The sequence below is a fragment of the Ailuropoda melanoleuca genome, chromosome 12, assembly GCF_002007445.2.
Source record: "Ailuropoda melanoleuca isolate Jingjing chromosome 12, ASM200744v2, whole genome shotgun sequence".
In the NCBI taxonomy this organism is placed as follows: Eukaryota; Metazoa; Chordata; class Mammalia; order Carnivora; family Ursidae; genus Ailuropoda; species Ailuropoda melanoleuca.
In genome coordinates this window covers 41,980,729-41,996,727 of record NC_048229.1, presented here as the reverse complement: position 1 = coordinate 41,996,727, position 15,999 = coordinate 41,980,729, and the positions used below count along the sequence as shown (strand labels likewise).

Genomic DNA, 15,999 nt, shown 5'->3' with positions numbered 1-15,999 from the left:
GCTTCTTAAAGCTTGGGTATGGGTGATGTAATGTGACTACTTTCACTGTAAACTCTTTGGTCAAGCAGTTACTGAGCCTAGATTCAAGGGGAGGGGACATAGACTCTGTTCGCAATGGGAGGTGTCAAATAATTCTGTGGCTATTTTAAAAATTTGTTTTAAAACATCTTTTATTTTTAAAGTCATGTACCATGATTTATTTAACTAGTTATTCATTCTTTTTTTTTTCAAAATTATTTATTCAGTGCTTACTATGTGCCAAGCACTCTTCTAAGCTCTGAGGATACAGCAAAGAAAATAAGAAAAACTGGTCCGAATCAATGTTCTTGTGGAGCTTACAGTTTCCATGCAGAGAGAAAGACAATAGCCATAATAAGTAAGTATATCAAATTATACGGAGTATTACAGGTGGTAAGTGTTGTGGAAAAATATAAAGTGGGGTAAGGGGGGATGGAGAATGTAGCAAAACGGTTTTTAAAAAAATTTTTTACAAGATTTTACTTATTTATTTGAGAGGGAGCGAGGAAGCCCGCGGGCTAGGCAAGCGTGCGCGGGAGCACGTTCTCCTGCACTAGGGGAGGGGCTGAGGGCGAGGGAGAAGCAGACTCCCCACTGAGCACAGAGGAAATAGGGGTTGATAGAAATAGGGTCAGAGAAGACTTCACTGAGAAAGTAACCTTTGAGCAGATAACTGAAGGTGAGGGAATGAGTCATGTGGCATCTGGGAGAAGGAGTTTCCAAGCCAAGGCAATAGGGAACGCCAAGGCCTTGAGATCAGAGGGTGGGTACCCGAGTGAGTGCTCAAGCAACAGCCCCACTCCCGGAGATTCTGTTTCGGAAGCCCTGGGGGATGGATAAAGGGAATTTTAACAAAATCCTGGTGATGCTGACTCATGCCAACTTCTGACCCTCATTTTGAAAACCTGGGCTTCCAGATCTGGTTTTCATCTCAACCTCACCCCTTACCAGCGGAGCTTCGTCTTTCCTTCTGTAAAAAGGAGTTTGGGGGTGGGATAACAGCACCCCATTTGAGAGATGGTTCGATCTTTAGGTTCAGTAGGGACGTCCTGAGCGTCCCCACCCCACCTCACAGCAGCCTTTTACAGGTCTGTTGGCTTTCTGTTCCCTTTTCTCTTCTTCTTTCTCTTTTTAGTATTCTTCCCCCTTTACTTTTTTCCTTCTTTCCTTCCTCCCACACACTCCGTCTCTCTCTCTCTTTATCTCGAGTTGCCTTAACCATGGACATCGGACTTCCAGTGTCTGGGAATCCTTCCAGAGGCTTGGGAGGGAACTCCACCCGTGCAAACCTAAGAGTGATATACTAAGTGCTTGTGCATGTGAGTATTTGGAAGCACAGGCACTTTCCCAGCGGGTGACGGGGTGGGGGTGGGAGTGAAGGTGGGACGGGAAGTAGCCGGCAGGGAGAGGGGGTCGGGGGCCAACGGGTGGCGGCGGGCAGACAAGCCGAGCACTAGACCCGCGGCGGGACTTCTGGATGGCTTCTTCCAGGGACCTCGTCCTGACCGGCTCAACACGGAGCTAGGATGGTATGTCGTGGCTGCCACAGCCTCCGAGGCTGCCGGGTCCGGCTCTCACAAGACGGGTTTGAGAACTTCAGGCACAGACCTGGGTCGAGAGGCAAGCCTGCCTGCATGTTTCTGCACCTGCACTCACAACCTGACTTAGGTTCGCGGAGGAGAAAGGCCTGAAGGCTTTTGGCCCTTCGAGGTTTCCGTAGCTAGGGGGCGGGGTACGGAAGGGAGCAGGATGGCGGCGCTGGACAGTGACAGCGATGAGGACTTGGTCAGCTATGGGACAGGCCTGGAGCCGCTGGAAGAAGGTGCGGGCCACATTGGTCTCTGGGGTCTGTGAGAAACAGGTCCAAGATTCGGGGCAAAAAGCTAAACCCCGTGCCGGGCCTCTGGTGGCCCCGGGAGCAAGGCTCTCTCGCTATTGGTGTCTGGAATAGAGACGAGAGAGACGTGCGGGGTGTGCTTTCGGAGTGCTCGCGTTCTGGAGGGATGGATGAGAGACCCTGAAGGGTGGTAAACAGAAAGATCACGAAACAAGCTCGTGTGAGGACGGGGGTGGTCTGGCATTGTCTTCCGAGGAGAGGACGTTTGAGCTCAGACTTGAAACAGAGGAAAGAACCAACCATACGAAGATCTGTGTAGGAGAGCATTTCAGCTAGAGGCGGCAGCAAGTGCACAATTTATGAAGTCAGAGCCAGTTTGATAAATTGAGGGGCAGGCGGGACTGGTGTGGGTGGAGCCGTCGGCACCAGTGGGAGACTGGTAGAGATGATGTCAGAGGGGGAGGCAGGGGCTGCATCTTCTTGGTATGTAAGGGTGTTTGGATCTTATACTAAGTGTAGTCATTGCCGGGTTTTACACAAGGGAGAGATGTATAATGTTAAGATTATTTCGCCCTCGATTTTAAGAATAGGCAGGTTGGGGGTGGTGGGGAAGACTGAAGGAGGGAGATTAGCAAAAAGACCTCTATAGATGATGATGGCTTGGACTGGGGTGTTAGCAGTGGCGGAAGTAAGTAACGTAGAGGTGTAGGTTGAAGGCAGAGCAGACCCGACTTGCCGCTGAAATGTGGGGGTGAGTGCAAGGTGAAGTAAGGTTCTCTCCCATGTTTCTGGTCTGATCCCTTAATGATTCAATTTGTTCACCAATGTTTTGAGTGCTCAGTAAGGACTGAGGGCAATGCTAGCCCTGTGGGAAGGACCAAGGAAGCGTGGTGGCTAGGAGTTACTTGCAGGCCTTCTGTTGCTGGGATCTTATTCCCCACCCTGACCACATCTTGCCAGGTTAGTTGTACTTCTGTACTTTCCACTGATGACCCTTTTGTTCCCTACAAGCAGTTCTAATCATTAGAAACTTTTGCTGGACACTGGCCCTACTTCTACCCTCTGCTTACAGAGGGACACCAGTCTCCTGAAAGCTTCTTATGTGTTTGAAGACGGCTCTTGCATTTCCTCTAAGACATCTCTATTCTACACTCAACATCCTCTAATATATTCAATTTAAAGTCCTTGAAACCCCAGTTTGTCAGAGCCTTTCTGCAAGTATGAGACCAGAGTGTGGGTAGAGCAGGGCTGCCATTGGTATGGCCTTCATTCTGGACTGTAGTTCTTTATATTTTTTAAAGATTTTATTTATTCATTTGAGAGAGAGAGAGTGAATGAGAGAGAGCAGAAGCTGGGGGAGCGGCATGCAGAGGGAGAAGGAGACTCCCCACTGAACAGGGAGCCTGACGAGGAACTTGATCCCAGGACCCTCGGATCATGACCTGAGCCAAAGGCAGACATTTAACCAACTGAGCCACCCAGGTGCCCTAAACTGTAGTTCCTTAATACAAGCTAAGATAACATTAGCTTTACTGGCAAACGCATCACCTCATGATCTCAAAGAATCTGTTGATAAAGATCCTGTATTGAAGGAGTTTCAAATCTAGTTGAGAACAAAAGTACAGGGCTTGCAAGTGCTACCTTACATGATGTAGACAGGATATAGCCTACACAAGCTAACAGAGAAACCTGAGAGAGCAGGATGGGATCCCTTGAAAACTGGTTACATTTCGCTATGCAGGAAGAGGGTAGGGGTTAAACATGCATGGGTGGAGGTTATTACAGCCAGGTTGGGCAGCTGTTTATGCATTTCTATATTTCTGGTCTCACACTCATTTCCTTATGAGCGACATATTGTAAGCCATCAACTATTTGACCTACATTTTTCAATTCTACCTCTTCAGTGATGCACAGATTCAAAAATGAAGCCTAATGGCCTAACCTTACTTTTGAAATAGAAGGAAGGAGCATTGGATTTGTAGACCCTTTTGCCCCCAGCCTAAGATCATTCTTTAACTTCTCAGCATTGGAAGTTTTTGAAGATTGAGTCATTGTTTCCTATGCACTTTGAAGTGTAAATGCGCTGAGTACATTTTACAATGTAACATACTAGACCAATAATCACTTTTCCTTCTGCTTTGAAGTTTTAGTGACAGGTTAGACAAACACTGGATGAGGAGGAACTCTACTACTTAATTAAAGTTGCTGGCCCTGACAGAAAGGATTACTGGTTAAAAGACAGTGGCCGGATTGTCTGTCTCACACAGACCCGTAGACACATAGGCCCTCTGGCCTGGATCCTGGAGCACCAGTACTTTCCTACTCTCATTAGATACTTTCAGTTGGCTCTGGAATTCTCATCCTCTCTGGTTCATCCTGTACGCAGACGAATTTTAGGACAATATTCCTCCTTGACGTTATGACTTTCCCACTTAAGACTATCTGTGGCTCCCATCACCCCCAGCACATACCACAGACCCTGAAGCACTGTGTTCAAGACCTTCTGCACTGTCTGCCCTTCTAGTTCCATCTTCTCCTTCCCTGCCTTCCAGTCAGGCTAGACTCCTTTTTCAAAACATCTGACGTTATCTTTTTAGACTTCCTGTTTACTGATAGAGTTAGTGCTTCTGTTGGGAATTGTGTCTCTGTCAGTAGCTATCAGATTCTGCTCATGCTGAGGGAGACTGTGATGTGGTCCTTGTACATCATCAGAAGAGTTGCTACATATTCAGGTCTCCTCCGCTGGACTCTGAGCGCCCTGGAAGAAGGGACAGAGTTGTGGTTAGTTTTCCACACCCAGGGTCTAGTACAGGGCCGCTTCCATGGTGAAGGATAGTATAGGTGATATCTCTGGCTGGGAAGCAGAATTGAGATCTGATTGCAGCTTTGTGCTTATTAGCCGTGGACATCGGGGCAGTTAGTGAATCAGAGCGTCCTTATCAGGTAGGATGAATGAGATAATATGTGAAAAGAAGGGATTAGTTGTTATTAGTAGCAGTAATTATAAGAGGGCCTGGTTAAAATGTCACCTCCTCCCCGGGGTTTTCTCCTGATGTGATTAGAGGTGGCGCCTCCTCCTCAGGAGCCCTGTGGGCCCCTGCCGGCGGTGCTGGTCGGCCCTCATTGTCTGCCGCCACAGGTTCGGCTTAGCTGTCTGCAGATCTTATCCCCCCTTCCCAATTACGAGCACCTTGAGAACTGAGCAAGAATAGCATCTTGCATTGGCAGGCCCTGCCCTCTCACCCTAACCCAGTGGTTCTCATTCGGGGTTGATTTTGCCCCTCAGTGGACATTTGGCAACGTCTGCAGACATTTTTGGTTGTCATGCTGGGCTGGGGGAGCCGTGCTTACTGGTGTCTGGCGTTCCAGGCCAGGGATGCAGCTACACATCCTATGGGGCACAGGACCGTCCCACAGCAAAGATTTATCCAGTACCAGCTGCCAGCAGTGCTGAAGTTGAGAAACCCTACCTTAGGCAGGAATCATGCCAGGTGTACATGTAGTAGTGGATCGTGCATAATGCATTTCTAAGCAACAGTGACGATCTTGGATTAGGGGACGCAAGGTGTAATTCAGTTCTTTAGAGTGAAATGAAACCGTAGCTGATACCGAGCTTCGCTATGACTAGACATTGCTCAGGCCTCTGCGTGTGCACCAGCCTACCAGGTCGGTTCTGTTTATTACCCTACTTTTACAGTTGTGGAGGCTGCAGCTTGGAGCGATCGAATAACTTGCCCAAGTTCACCAAGGTAGCAAGTAGTTGGAGAGGGGGATTTGAACCCAGATCTCCTGGTCTTTAGAACCTGAGCTCTTGACCACTCTGCTATGGGTTATACTCCAGGAAAAGGATTAAGTCTAAAGAGCCGTAACTATGGAATCAGGAGATTGCCAGAAATAAGGAAACTCTTTTTTTTTTTTTAAAGATTTTATTTATTTATTTGACAGAGATAGAGACAGCCAGCGAGAGAGGGAACACAAGTAGGGGGAGTGGGAGAGGAAGAAGCAGGCTCATAGCAGAGGAGCCTGATGTGGGGCTCGATCCCAAAACGCTGGGATCACGCCCTGAGCCGAAGGCAGACGCTTAACCGCTGTGCCACCCAGGCGCCCCCAGAAATAAGGAAACTCTTAAGATCTGGGGAGAATGGGCAATACCAAAGGAAAAAAAGTCTGGACTTGTGATGCTACGAAGTTCTAGAAGAGATACAGAAGTGTTTCTTCTGTCGCAAAGCTCTGCATGCCGTGTGCCAGCCCAGTGACATGCCCCCAGTGCTGCCAGTAGAGTTTACCTCCATCTGTTTGAACCTCCCCACCCCCCACCATTTAATTCAGTTTACGTGATGGAATTTAGTGGTTATCAGGCCATTCTTGGTAAAATGTGTGTCTAATACAAATAAGAGATATCTATAATTGCCTTAGGACTATAAAAAAGCTTGATACCATGTGTTACTTTCTAAACTATATAAGCTAGTAAAATCTAGGGATACAAAACTTAATTAAAATTGTTATACTTGAGGGGCGCCCAGGTGGCTCAGTTGGTTGGGCGTCAGACTCTTGCTTTCAGCTCAGGTCATGACCTCAGGGTCGCGGGATCAAGCCCCGCATCGGGCTCTGTGCTCAGTGCGGAGTTAGCCTCAGATTCTCTCTCCGTCTGCTACTGTCCCTCCCCACCACTCTCCGTCTCTCTCTCAAATAAATAAATAGCTTTTTTTAAAAAAAGATTTTATTTGGGGCGCCTGGGTGGCTCAGTTGTTAAGCGTCTGCCTTCGGCTCAGGGCGTGATCCCAGCGTTCTGGGATCGAGCCCCGCGTCAGGCTTCTCCGCTGGGAGCCTGCTTCCTCCTCTCCCACTCCCTCTGCTTGTGTTCCCTCTCTCGCTGGCTATCTCTCTCTGTCAAATAAATAAATAAAATCTTTAAAAAAAAAGATTTTATTTTATTTATTTGACAGAGAGATAGAGCCAGAGAGCACAAGCCGGGGGTGGGGGGAGGGGGGAGGGATGGCAGAGGGAGAGGGAGAAGGAGGCTTCCCACTGAGCAGGGAGCCCCATGCAGGGCTCGATCCCAGGACCCTGGGATCATAACCTGAGCCGAAGACAGATGCTCAACCGCCTGAGCCACCCAGGCGCCCGAGTAAATAACTCTTTAAAAAAAATTGTTATATTTGAAATTACAAGAAGTAAACAGTTGATTATGTTTAAGAAAGGACATTTTCCCTAATTTTTTCTAATCCGCCATCCCCTTTCTCTCTCATTGACAATATTTTTTTCAGGTGAAAGACCAAAGAAACCAATTCCTCTTCAGGATCAGACTGTCAGGGATGAAAAAGGAAGGTATAAACGATTTCACGGAGCCTTTAGTGGTGGTTTCTCTGCTGGGTACTTCAACACTGTTGGCTCAAAGGAAGGTACGATATTCCTGCTTATAGGTCTAATAGTGCTGAAGCAAATGACTGATACATCAGAAGTTTCTCCCCCTCTTCCATCTCTCCCTTTTTAAAAAAACTTCTTTAAACACTTTCAATACACACACCATAGACTTTTGTGTTCTTTCAGTGTTTGGCATGTTTGCAGAGTCCATTGCTGTGTTATTCATTACAATCTTGAGAGTGAAAGTTTTCCTTCCCTTAAAGAAAAAAAGGTACATGGTAACCAGATGGTTAAGTGATGATTGTGACTTTTGTTTTACAAGGCATCTTGCTACACACGAAGTCCTGTCCCACAGATTTCACTCAAGTAACCTTCATTTCACATGACTCAGTGACTGAGGAGGGCAGGTGTCCGAGCTGCTGTGTAGATGATGCCACTGAGGGTCAGAGCGTCTCTGCTGATACGGGGAACCACAGCAGCACTTGTCAGTGTCTGCCTTCGACCTGAAGAAAAATCAGTTATAATTTTCACATTATGCAGTATTTAATAAATTCTGCAGTGTTTAAAGTAATGCATGTTTTTTTAAATGTTCCCACATAGAAACTGGAAGAAAATGGCTTTTGTATGTCAGATATGAGAGTAGGATGAACTGAGTAACTCCTGTAGCAGTTGTTAAGAACAAGATGGGGCACATCTTTTGTAGATACATACAATAACGCGTATAGAACAACAGTACAGAAAGATGGAAAAAGCAGTGCAAGAAAGAGCAAGCCACCTAGGAAAAACAGTTGGAGTAAATAAGGTGGTTTACAGTTCAGTATCCAGAATGTATAAAGAGCAGTTCAGGGAGCAAATGATCAAAGTGTTTGAACAGATTACTCCAGAGGAGATAGAAACGCTATGGAATATTCAGCCTTACTATTAGGAAAGGCCAAGTAAGGTCACTACGGCACTATTAAATTAGCACACTCATTAAAATGTTAAAAATGGCAGTAGGGTCTGTGAAGAAAGAAGGACACTAATACCCTGCTAACTGTTGCAGTTACAGCTGCGCAGTTTACTGTAATAAGACCAGCTCAAATGATAGTCAGGTAGACTGTGCTAGATTAATACACTGGAGTATCTCTTTACCATGAGGCGGACGGTGCAGAAATCGGGCAGAGACTACAGAACTCCAAAGTGGAGGAAGGCAGCAGTCTGGGAGAGCTGATCCTCACCCCTGGATAGCTAGGGGAGTCTCCCTGGCCTACCCAAAAACCTGCTCTATCCACTTCTGCCCCATACTCCTCAGGTCCACAAGACTCTCAGTAGAAAATCAGATAGGAGGTGTGTTAGTCGTAGAGAAACTAAAAAAGTGTATCTTAGAAGGTTACAGATACATTTGACCTCCAGACCATTCTCATGCTGTAGGCATGGCACATGCTTGGTGACCATGGACAGGGAGTGGGAGTGGTTTTCTAGGACTCAGGTGGGTGATGGAACTGGGAGCCTGGGGTGGGCACGGCCTGCCCTTAGACTAGCCAGGTTGAGGCCTTGGGCGTCCTGGGCCAAGGCCCCCTAAATATTCCCTGTATTGCTTCTCTGACTCTGGTTCTAGCCACCCTTTCACTGCTGACTCCTGTACCCTGACATCGTATTTCTGTGGCATGTTAATAAGTTGGTGTTTGTTGCTATCCTGCTGGTCTTAGAATGGTCCTGCCTTTTAAGGTGACCTTGCGTCTTTTTGCTCACATCAACTTGTGAAAAGAATGCCACTTTCAGTGTAATAATTTGATTTCTCTTGGTTCCAGAGTCTTAGGGGGAACCTCACAGTAGCCACTAAGTTCTGACAACAGGAGATGTGGGCATTAATATGTTTATGTCATGTAATTACGTCTGTATGAGCAGGGAGATGGGAAGGAGCTAAGAGTTTGTAGGTATTGGGGGTTTCAAGCCCATAACCGCACTGCTATTTAATTATTTAGTTATAAGCCAAAACTGTAATATTCGAAATGCTTTTTTTTCAAGGATGGACACCCTCTTCCTTCGTGTCTTCACGGCAGAACAGAGCAGACAAATCTGTTCTGGGTCCGGAAGATTTTATGGATGAAGAGGTGGGTATGCAGAACTTTAATTGCCACTTAGCCGGTGGGATGTGTGCTGTTGGCTGTTGCAGCTCCTTTACGTTCCCCGGAAAGTTCAACAGACAATGCCTTCTTTGTTTGCAAGGCTTCATCTTTTAGGTATTTGGACTAGCACATGCTCTGTACCTCAGTGGATTCTTGTTTACTGGGATAACATCTTATGCTGGGGCCAGTTTCTAAAGTTTAGGGTGGAGAGGAAAGTCATTTATAGGCAAATTTCCTTTAAAAGGCCCCAGTTCCCCCAAAAGTGCAGTATCCACAGAGCTGAGTCTTCAGCCTTCCACAGTAACTCCCATGCACACTGCAGTTAGGAACAGTGAGCGATTAGACCAGCAAGGAGTAAAAGGGAGCCACTTGAAGGCATCTGGGTCCATCATTAAAACAATGATGACTGCCATCTTCTTAGGGGTAAATGGGGGCTGGTGGGGGGAGGGGTCCTACTGGCCTGCGGGATAGGCTCCACTTTGTTTTAAAATTAAACCTCTCTTACCTTAAAACCTAGTCATGGATTCATTTGTGATAAAGATTAAATCAAACACTCTATTAACATGCTTTAGGCTGCAGGGAAGAGGCAAGCAGAGGTCCCCTTCCTATTTGACTAGCGTAATCTATAACGAAACATGACTCATGCAACAAGATATCTAGATGTCAGCGAGGCCCCAGGTCCTCTCCTCTCAGCCATCTTCTGCAAGTCAGCTTGTCCTTACACTGGCTATCCCTGTGGTCCCACAGTGGCTGCAGTTGTCCCAGATGGAACATCTAGGATGACGATATCCAGTGGAAGCAGGACTTTTTTTTTTTTTTAAAGATTTTGTTTATTTATTCGACAGAGATAGAGACAGCCAGCGAGAGAGGGAACACAAGCAGGGGGAGTGGGAGAGGAAGAAGCAGGCTCATAGCAGAGGAGCCTGACGTGGGGCTCGATCCCATAACGCCGAGATCACGCCCTGAGCCGAAGGCAGATGCTTAACCGCTGTGCCACCCAGGCGCCCCAGGACTTTTTTTCTTGGTATCTTTTCTGAGAGTAAGGAAACCATTCACATGAGTCCTGCTGTGGATTTTCCCTCATGTCTGCTTGGGCAGATTGTTGTTTTGTTTTGTTTTGTCTTTTAAGATTTATTTCTTTATTTTTAGAGAGCGCATGCATGGGGTGGGGGAGGGGAGAGGGAGAGAGAGAATCTCAAGCAGACTCCCCACTGACAACCTTGAGATCATGACCTGAGCCCAAACCAAGAGTTGGACGCCGACTCAGCCACGCAGGTGCCCTGGGCAGATTGTTTTACATGCTCATTCTTTTTTTTTTTTTTTTAATATTTTATTTATTTATTCAGACAGAGATAGAGACAGCCAGCGAGAGAGGGAACACAAGCAGGGGGAGTGGGAGAGGAAGAAGCAGGCTCATAGCGGAGGAGCCTGATGTGGGGCTCGATCCCAGAACGCCGGGATCACGCCCTGAGCCGAAGGCAGACGCTTAACCGCTGTGCCACCCAGGCGCCCCTTTTACATGCTCATTCTTAAAGCAGTCCTTGGCAAAGGAAATGGGCTCAAAGGACTGGCTTAGAAAAGACGTGAACGCCCATTCGCTAACCCTCTTCTGGTCCCAGCGTATACACCAGGACACCACTCTGGGAGTGCGTGGTGGCACAGAGGAAGGCAGGTGCCTGCACACTTCAGAGCTCTCTGAGGAACGAGGGAGAGGCATAGGCTGTTGGAAAGGCAGCCAACAGGAAATGCAAAAACACTTAAAGTAGAGCGTAGGTGCTCGGGAAGGCTTGCTGGCTGTGACTCTAAGATTTGCCCCCTGCACTCTGACCTTTGAAATATTGTCCAAGAGGAACACATTTACTTACTGTAAAAGTAATTAGTATATTTTAATTACTTCCTGTCTTCCTAGCTTGGCTGTGCCTGTTGTGGCCTCATTGAGTGGCCATTGTCAAGCCCTGTTCTCCGCCACCGGCCTTAGCTTATGTGCAGGTACCAAAGTCAGATGTAAAGTCAGCTGCTCCACTGATTCCTAACTCAGTTGTGTAGTTTTTGTTTGTGTGTTTGTTTTTTAAAGTTTTTATTTATTCATTTAAGTAATCTCTGTACCCAACGTGGGGCTCGAACTCACGACCCTGAGATCAGGAGTGGCATGCTCTACTGACTGAGCTAGCCAGGCGACCCATCAGTTGTGTAGTTTTAACTTTTTTTTTTTTTTAAAGAAATAAACAGTTAATCACTTACCAAATGATGTAAGTAATTCTGTTTGAATTTTTTTTTAAGGATCTTAGTGAATTTGGGATAGCACCTAAAGCGATTGTTACCACGGATGATTTTGCTTCCAAAACCAAAGATAGAATATGGGAAAAGGCCCGGCAGTTAGCTGCTGCTACTGCCCCCATTCCTGGAGCTACTCTGCTTGATGATCTCATAACACCAGCCAAGTGAGAAGAATTTAATTCTAACTTTTCTGATCTTAGCATCACTGCTTTGCATATGTATAATGATCTTAATTACGGATAGTTTGGTTACAAGTAGATGTCTAGCTTGACTGCAAAAGGGGGTTTTGCCAAAGGGATCTTGTTATTGCATGGTGTGTTCTGGAGCTCCAGTGACTAGCTGTGCTGCTGGGTCTCATGGAGGCTGGTGAGCTGTTTGGAACTGGGGTGCCTTCCCTCCCACCCTTTCCCTCAGAAGTCTTAAGAGCTCTCTCCTGTCTGCCTCATTCTGCCCTCTTGTTCTGCGTATCTCCTTATTCTGCTCCTGGACGTGTGGACTGATGTAAGAGTCTGACTCATGGCTTCCAGGCCACAGATTTGACAAGGACCGTATAGAGTCCCCAGGTGTCCATTCCAAAGACCCAGCGGGGAGGGCTTCGGATTGACTTCCTCAAGTTGGATGTGCGCCCAAATCCAGTCGGCTGTGGCTGGTGCAGCAGGGCTGTGCAATGCTGATGCGGAGGGGGGTCGGGCTGTGTTTAAGGGCTCAGGCACGACGAGAATGTGAGCTGGACAGGGACTCAAAGGCTGCTTATTTCCTACTGTCCTCTAGTATTATAAAAGGAAGTTCACATTCAGTACCTTGATATCCTAGATTATCTGTTGGTTTTGAATTGCTGAGAAAAATGGGTTGGAAGGAAGGACAAGGAATTGGCCCTCGAGTAAAGAGAAAACCCCGCCGACAGAAACCTGGTATGTATATCAATTGCCCTCCATTCTGTAGCACACTTTTTTTTGGGTTTTTTGGGGAGAGCGAGAGCGAGAGGGGAAACATTAACTGGGGGGTGGGGTGGGAAATAGCAGAGGGAGAGGGAGAGGGAGAAGCAGACTCCCTGCTGAGCAGGGAACCTGATGCAGGGCTCGGTCTGAGAACCCTGAAGTCATGACCTGGGCCAAAGTGAGGCACTTAACCGACTGAGCCACCCAGGCACCCCTGTAACATACTTTTTAATGGCTACGTGTTTCTAGAAATAAAATTGCTGGGTCAAGTAGTATGCATGTACAGTTGACTGTTGAACAGGGGGCTTAGAGGCACTAACACTGTGGATGGTCAAAAATCCACATATAATGTTTGTTCCTTTTCAAGTACAATTAACATACAGTGTTATATTTCCACATGTTTCTTTTGACTCCCCCAAAACTTAACTGCTAATAGCCTACTGTTGACCAGGAGCCTTACCGATAACATAAACAGTCTATTAGCATGTATTTTGTATGCTATATGTATTCTATACTCTATTCTTAGAATATAGTAAGCTATAGAAAAAATTTATTAAGGAAATTAGAAGGAAGAGAAAATATATTTACATTAACATACTGTAAAAAGTCCGTGTACAAATGGACCCATGCAGTTCAAAGCTGTGTTCTTCAAAGGTCAACTGTATTTAAAAAAATTTTTAAGATTTGAGTACAGTTGACAGACAGTGTTACATTAGTTTCAGGTGTGCATCCTAGTGATTTGACCAGTGTAGCTACCATCTGTCACCATACAACAGTGTTACAATACCATTGACTATTCCTTGTGCTGGGATTTTTATTCCTGTTACTTATTCATTCCATCGCTGGAGACCTATATTGCCCATTTGCTTTCACCCATTTTGCCCCCTTCCCTCTAGCAATCATCAGTTTGTTCTCTGTATTTATAAATCTGATTCTGCTATTTGTTTGTTCATTTATTTTTTTAGATTCCACATATGAGTGAAATCATATAATATTTATCTTTCTCAGTCTGACTTATGTCACTTAATGTAATACCGTCTAGGTCTGTCCATGTCACAAAGGCATGATCTCATCCTTTTTATGGCTGTGTAGTATCCCATTGCATATTTAGATATATCCCATCTTATCCATTCATTTATTGATGGATGCTTAGACTGCTTCTATATCTTGGCTGTTGGAACTAATGCTGCAGTAAACATAGGGGTGCCTGTATCTTTTCAAATCAGTGTGTTTGTTTTCTTTGGCTAAATACCCAGTAGTGGAATTATTGGATCATATGGTATTTTTATTTTTAATTTTTTGAGGAACCTCCATACTGTTTTCCACAGTGGCTGCACCAGTTTGCATTCCCAAAAGGTCAACTGTATTTTAGGGCTTTTTGTGTGTCATGCATAACAGCTTCCTGGAGGAGTTGTACTAGTTTATATCCCTGCTAGCACCACGTGAAACTGTTTCCTACTCTTGTCAAAACCGTGTCACAGTTTAACAGGGTTATTTTCTGTTTATTTCTTGCCCTTGGTCTCCCTGGCCAGATGATGAACTCATGGAGGCAGTACTAATTTCCTTCGGGTTCTCCGTGGTGCTGGGGCAGTCGCGGTTAGTCATTGAGCACATTATTGCCAGAGTGTGTGGAGGGGGGCAGGGGCTGATGGAAAAGAGTTCTTGAGTGATCAGTCTCTGACCCTAAAGCCAGAGCGCCTTTCAGAAGGGCTGTCATGAACCTCTAAAGAGTGTCAGCAATTCCGGTTTCTGTATCTTCAGTTGCTCATGACCAGTGTATCTGAAATCTCTTTTACAGATCCTGGAGTAAAGATCTATGGCTGTGCATTACCCCCTGGAGGCTCTGAAGGATCTGAGGTATTGGATGGGATGACTGACCTTGAATTTGGTATAGAAACATCTGTTTCTTTATGAATGTGAAATTTTAGGGTCAGAAACGATTTTAGAAATCCGTTGGATCCCGTTATAGTGAAATACTTCCGCCCTAAAACTACCTTCACGTCAGCCACATGCCCGCACCATAGATATCCAAGTCTGTTCAAATTCTTAAAACGGCACTCTTTGTGTTAGTCTCAAGAACTTGATTTAGTGATTTGTGATGGAGGAAAGGAAAGTTTGGTCAATGTTCTGTTTGGAATTAATCATTTGAAAATACTGTTTTATAGGACTTTTCACCCGTCAGTGAGTCACCTTCATTCCACTTTTTCATCATTGTGAACAGGAGGAAGATGATGACTATGTGCCTGAAAATGTGACCTTTGCCCCCAAAGATGTCACACCTGTGGATTTCACACCTAAAGATAATGTGCATGGACTGGCTTACAAGGGTCTGGATCCCCACCAAGCATTGTTTGGAACTTCGGGAGAACATTTTAATCTTTTCGGTGGGGGACCCCAGGGGACCAGCAATCTTCTTGGAGAGATTGGAGTGAATAAAGGAAGGAAGTTGGGAATCTCCGGCCAGGTAAAAGTTTCTGTTTCATGAACCTGGAGGCGTTGACAAATGAGAATGCTTTCCATATCGTATTATATATATAGTAGTCACTCATTATTCATTGACTAACCTGAAGACTTTGAAGTGGTTCTTTTTTTCCATACAGTCTTTTCCTGAAGACATGTAAAGCACACCTTCCTGATTTTAATCTGTACTGCTGACATCCCGTGACCTCATGTTCTTGGTGGAGTTTGTGTGTTCCAAGGACTGAGGACTACTTTCTCACACCCTTGTGGGGCTGAGCAGAAAAACCACGCTTCCCGCTTTGATTTAGTTAATAGTTGAATTGCCTTCTGCCTCTCCAAGTTCAAGTCCAAGTTTTACTACCTCTCAGACTGTTTCCTAGGGCTGGAAGCCCCAAGTCGGGAACATGAGTGTACGTTTCACTTGGGAGACTTGGGAGGTGTAGAGCTCTTCCTGATTACCTGTGCTCTCAAATTGATTTAGGGGCTCTTTCTTGAAGTACATTTAGCAAGTTTTGTCATGACCTTTTCTTTCCTATACGTGTTTTTTCCCAGTTTTTAAATTTTTTTTAATGATTTTTTATTATATTATGTTAATCACCATACAGTACATCCCCAGCTTCCTATGTAAAGCTCGATGATTCATTAGTTGCGTTTAACACCCAGTGCACCATGCAATACGTACCCTCCTTACTACCCATCATCGGTCTATCCCATTCCCCCACCCCCCTCCCCTCTGAGGCCCCCAGTTTGTTTCTCATAGTCCATAGTCTCTCATGTTTCATTCCCCCTTCTGATTACCCCCCTTTCTTTATCCCTTTCTTCTCCTACCGATATTCCTAGTTCTTATGTTCCATAGATGAGAGAAATCATATGATAGTTGTCTTTCTCTGCTTGACTTATTTCACTTAGCATTATCTCCTCCACTTCCGTCCATGTTGCAGCAAAGGTTGAGAATTCGTTCTTTCTGATAGCTGAGTAATATTCCATTGTATATATG

General features: G+C 45.6%; 1 protein-coding gene across 1 annotated transcript in view; it reads left to right on the top strand.

Moving 5' to 3' along the window:
- Positions 1-1,695: 1,695 nt before the first annotated feature.
- Positions 1,696-15,999, top strand: part of GPATCH1 (G-patch domain containing 1) — a 42,945-nt gene continuing 28,641 nt past the window's right edge. Inside the window, exons 1-7 of the mRNA XM_002929731.3 lie at positions 1,696-1,840; positions 7,123-7,257; positions 9,227-9,312; positions 11,608-11,768; positions 12,418-12,515; positions 14,341-14,399; positions 14,764-15,006. Coding sequence (XP_002929777.1) covers positions 1,768-1,840; positions 7,123-7,257; positions 9,227-9,312; positions 11,608-11,768; positions 12,418-12,515; positions 14,341-14,399; positions 14,764-15,006 — 855 coding nt within the window. The 5' untranslated portion in view covers positions 1,696-1,767. The remainder of the gene's footprint in view (positions 1,841-7,122; positions 7,258-9,226; positions 9,313-11,607; positions 11,769-12,417; positions 12,516-14,340; positions 14,400-14,763; positions 15,007-15,999) is intronic.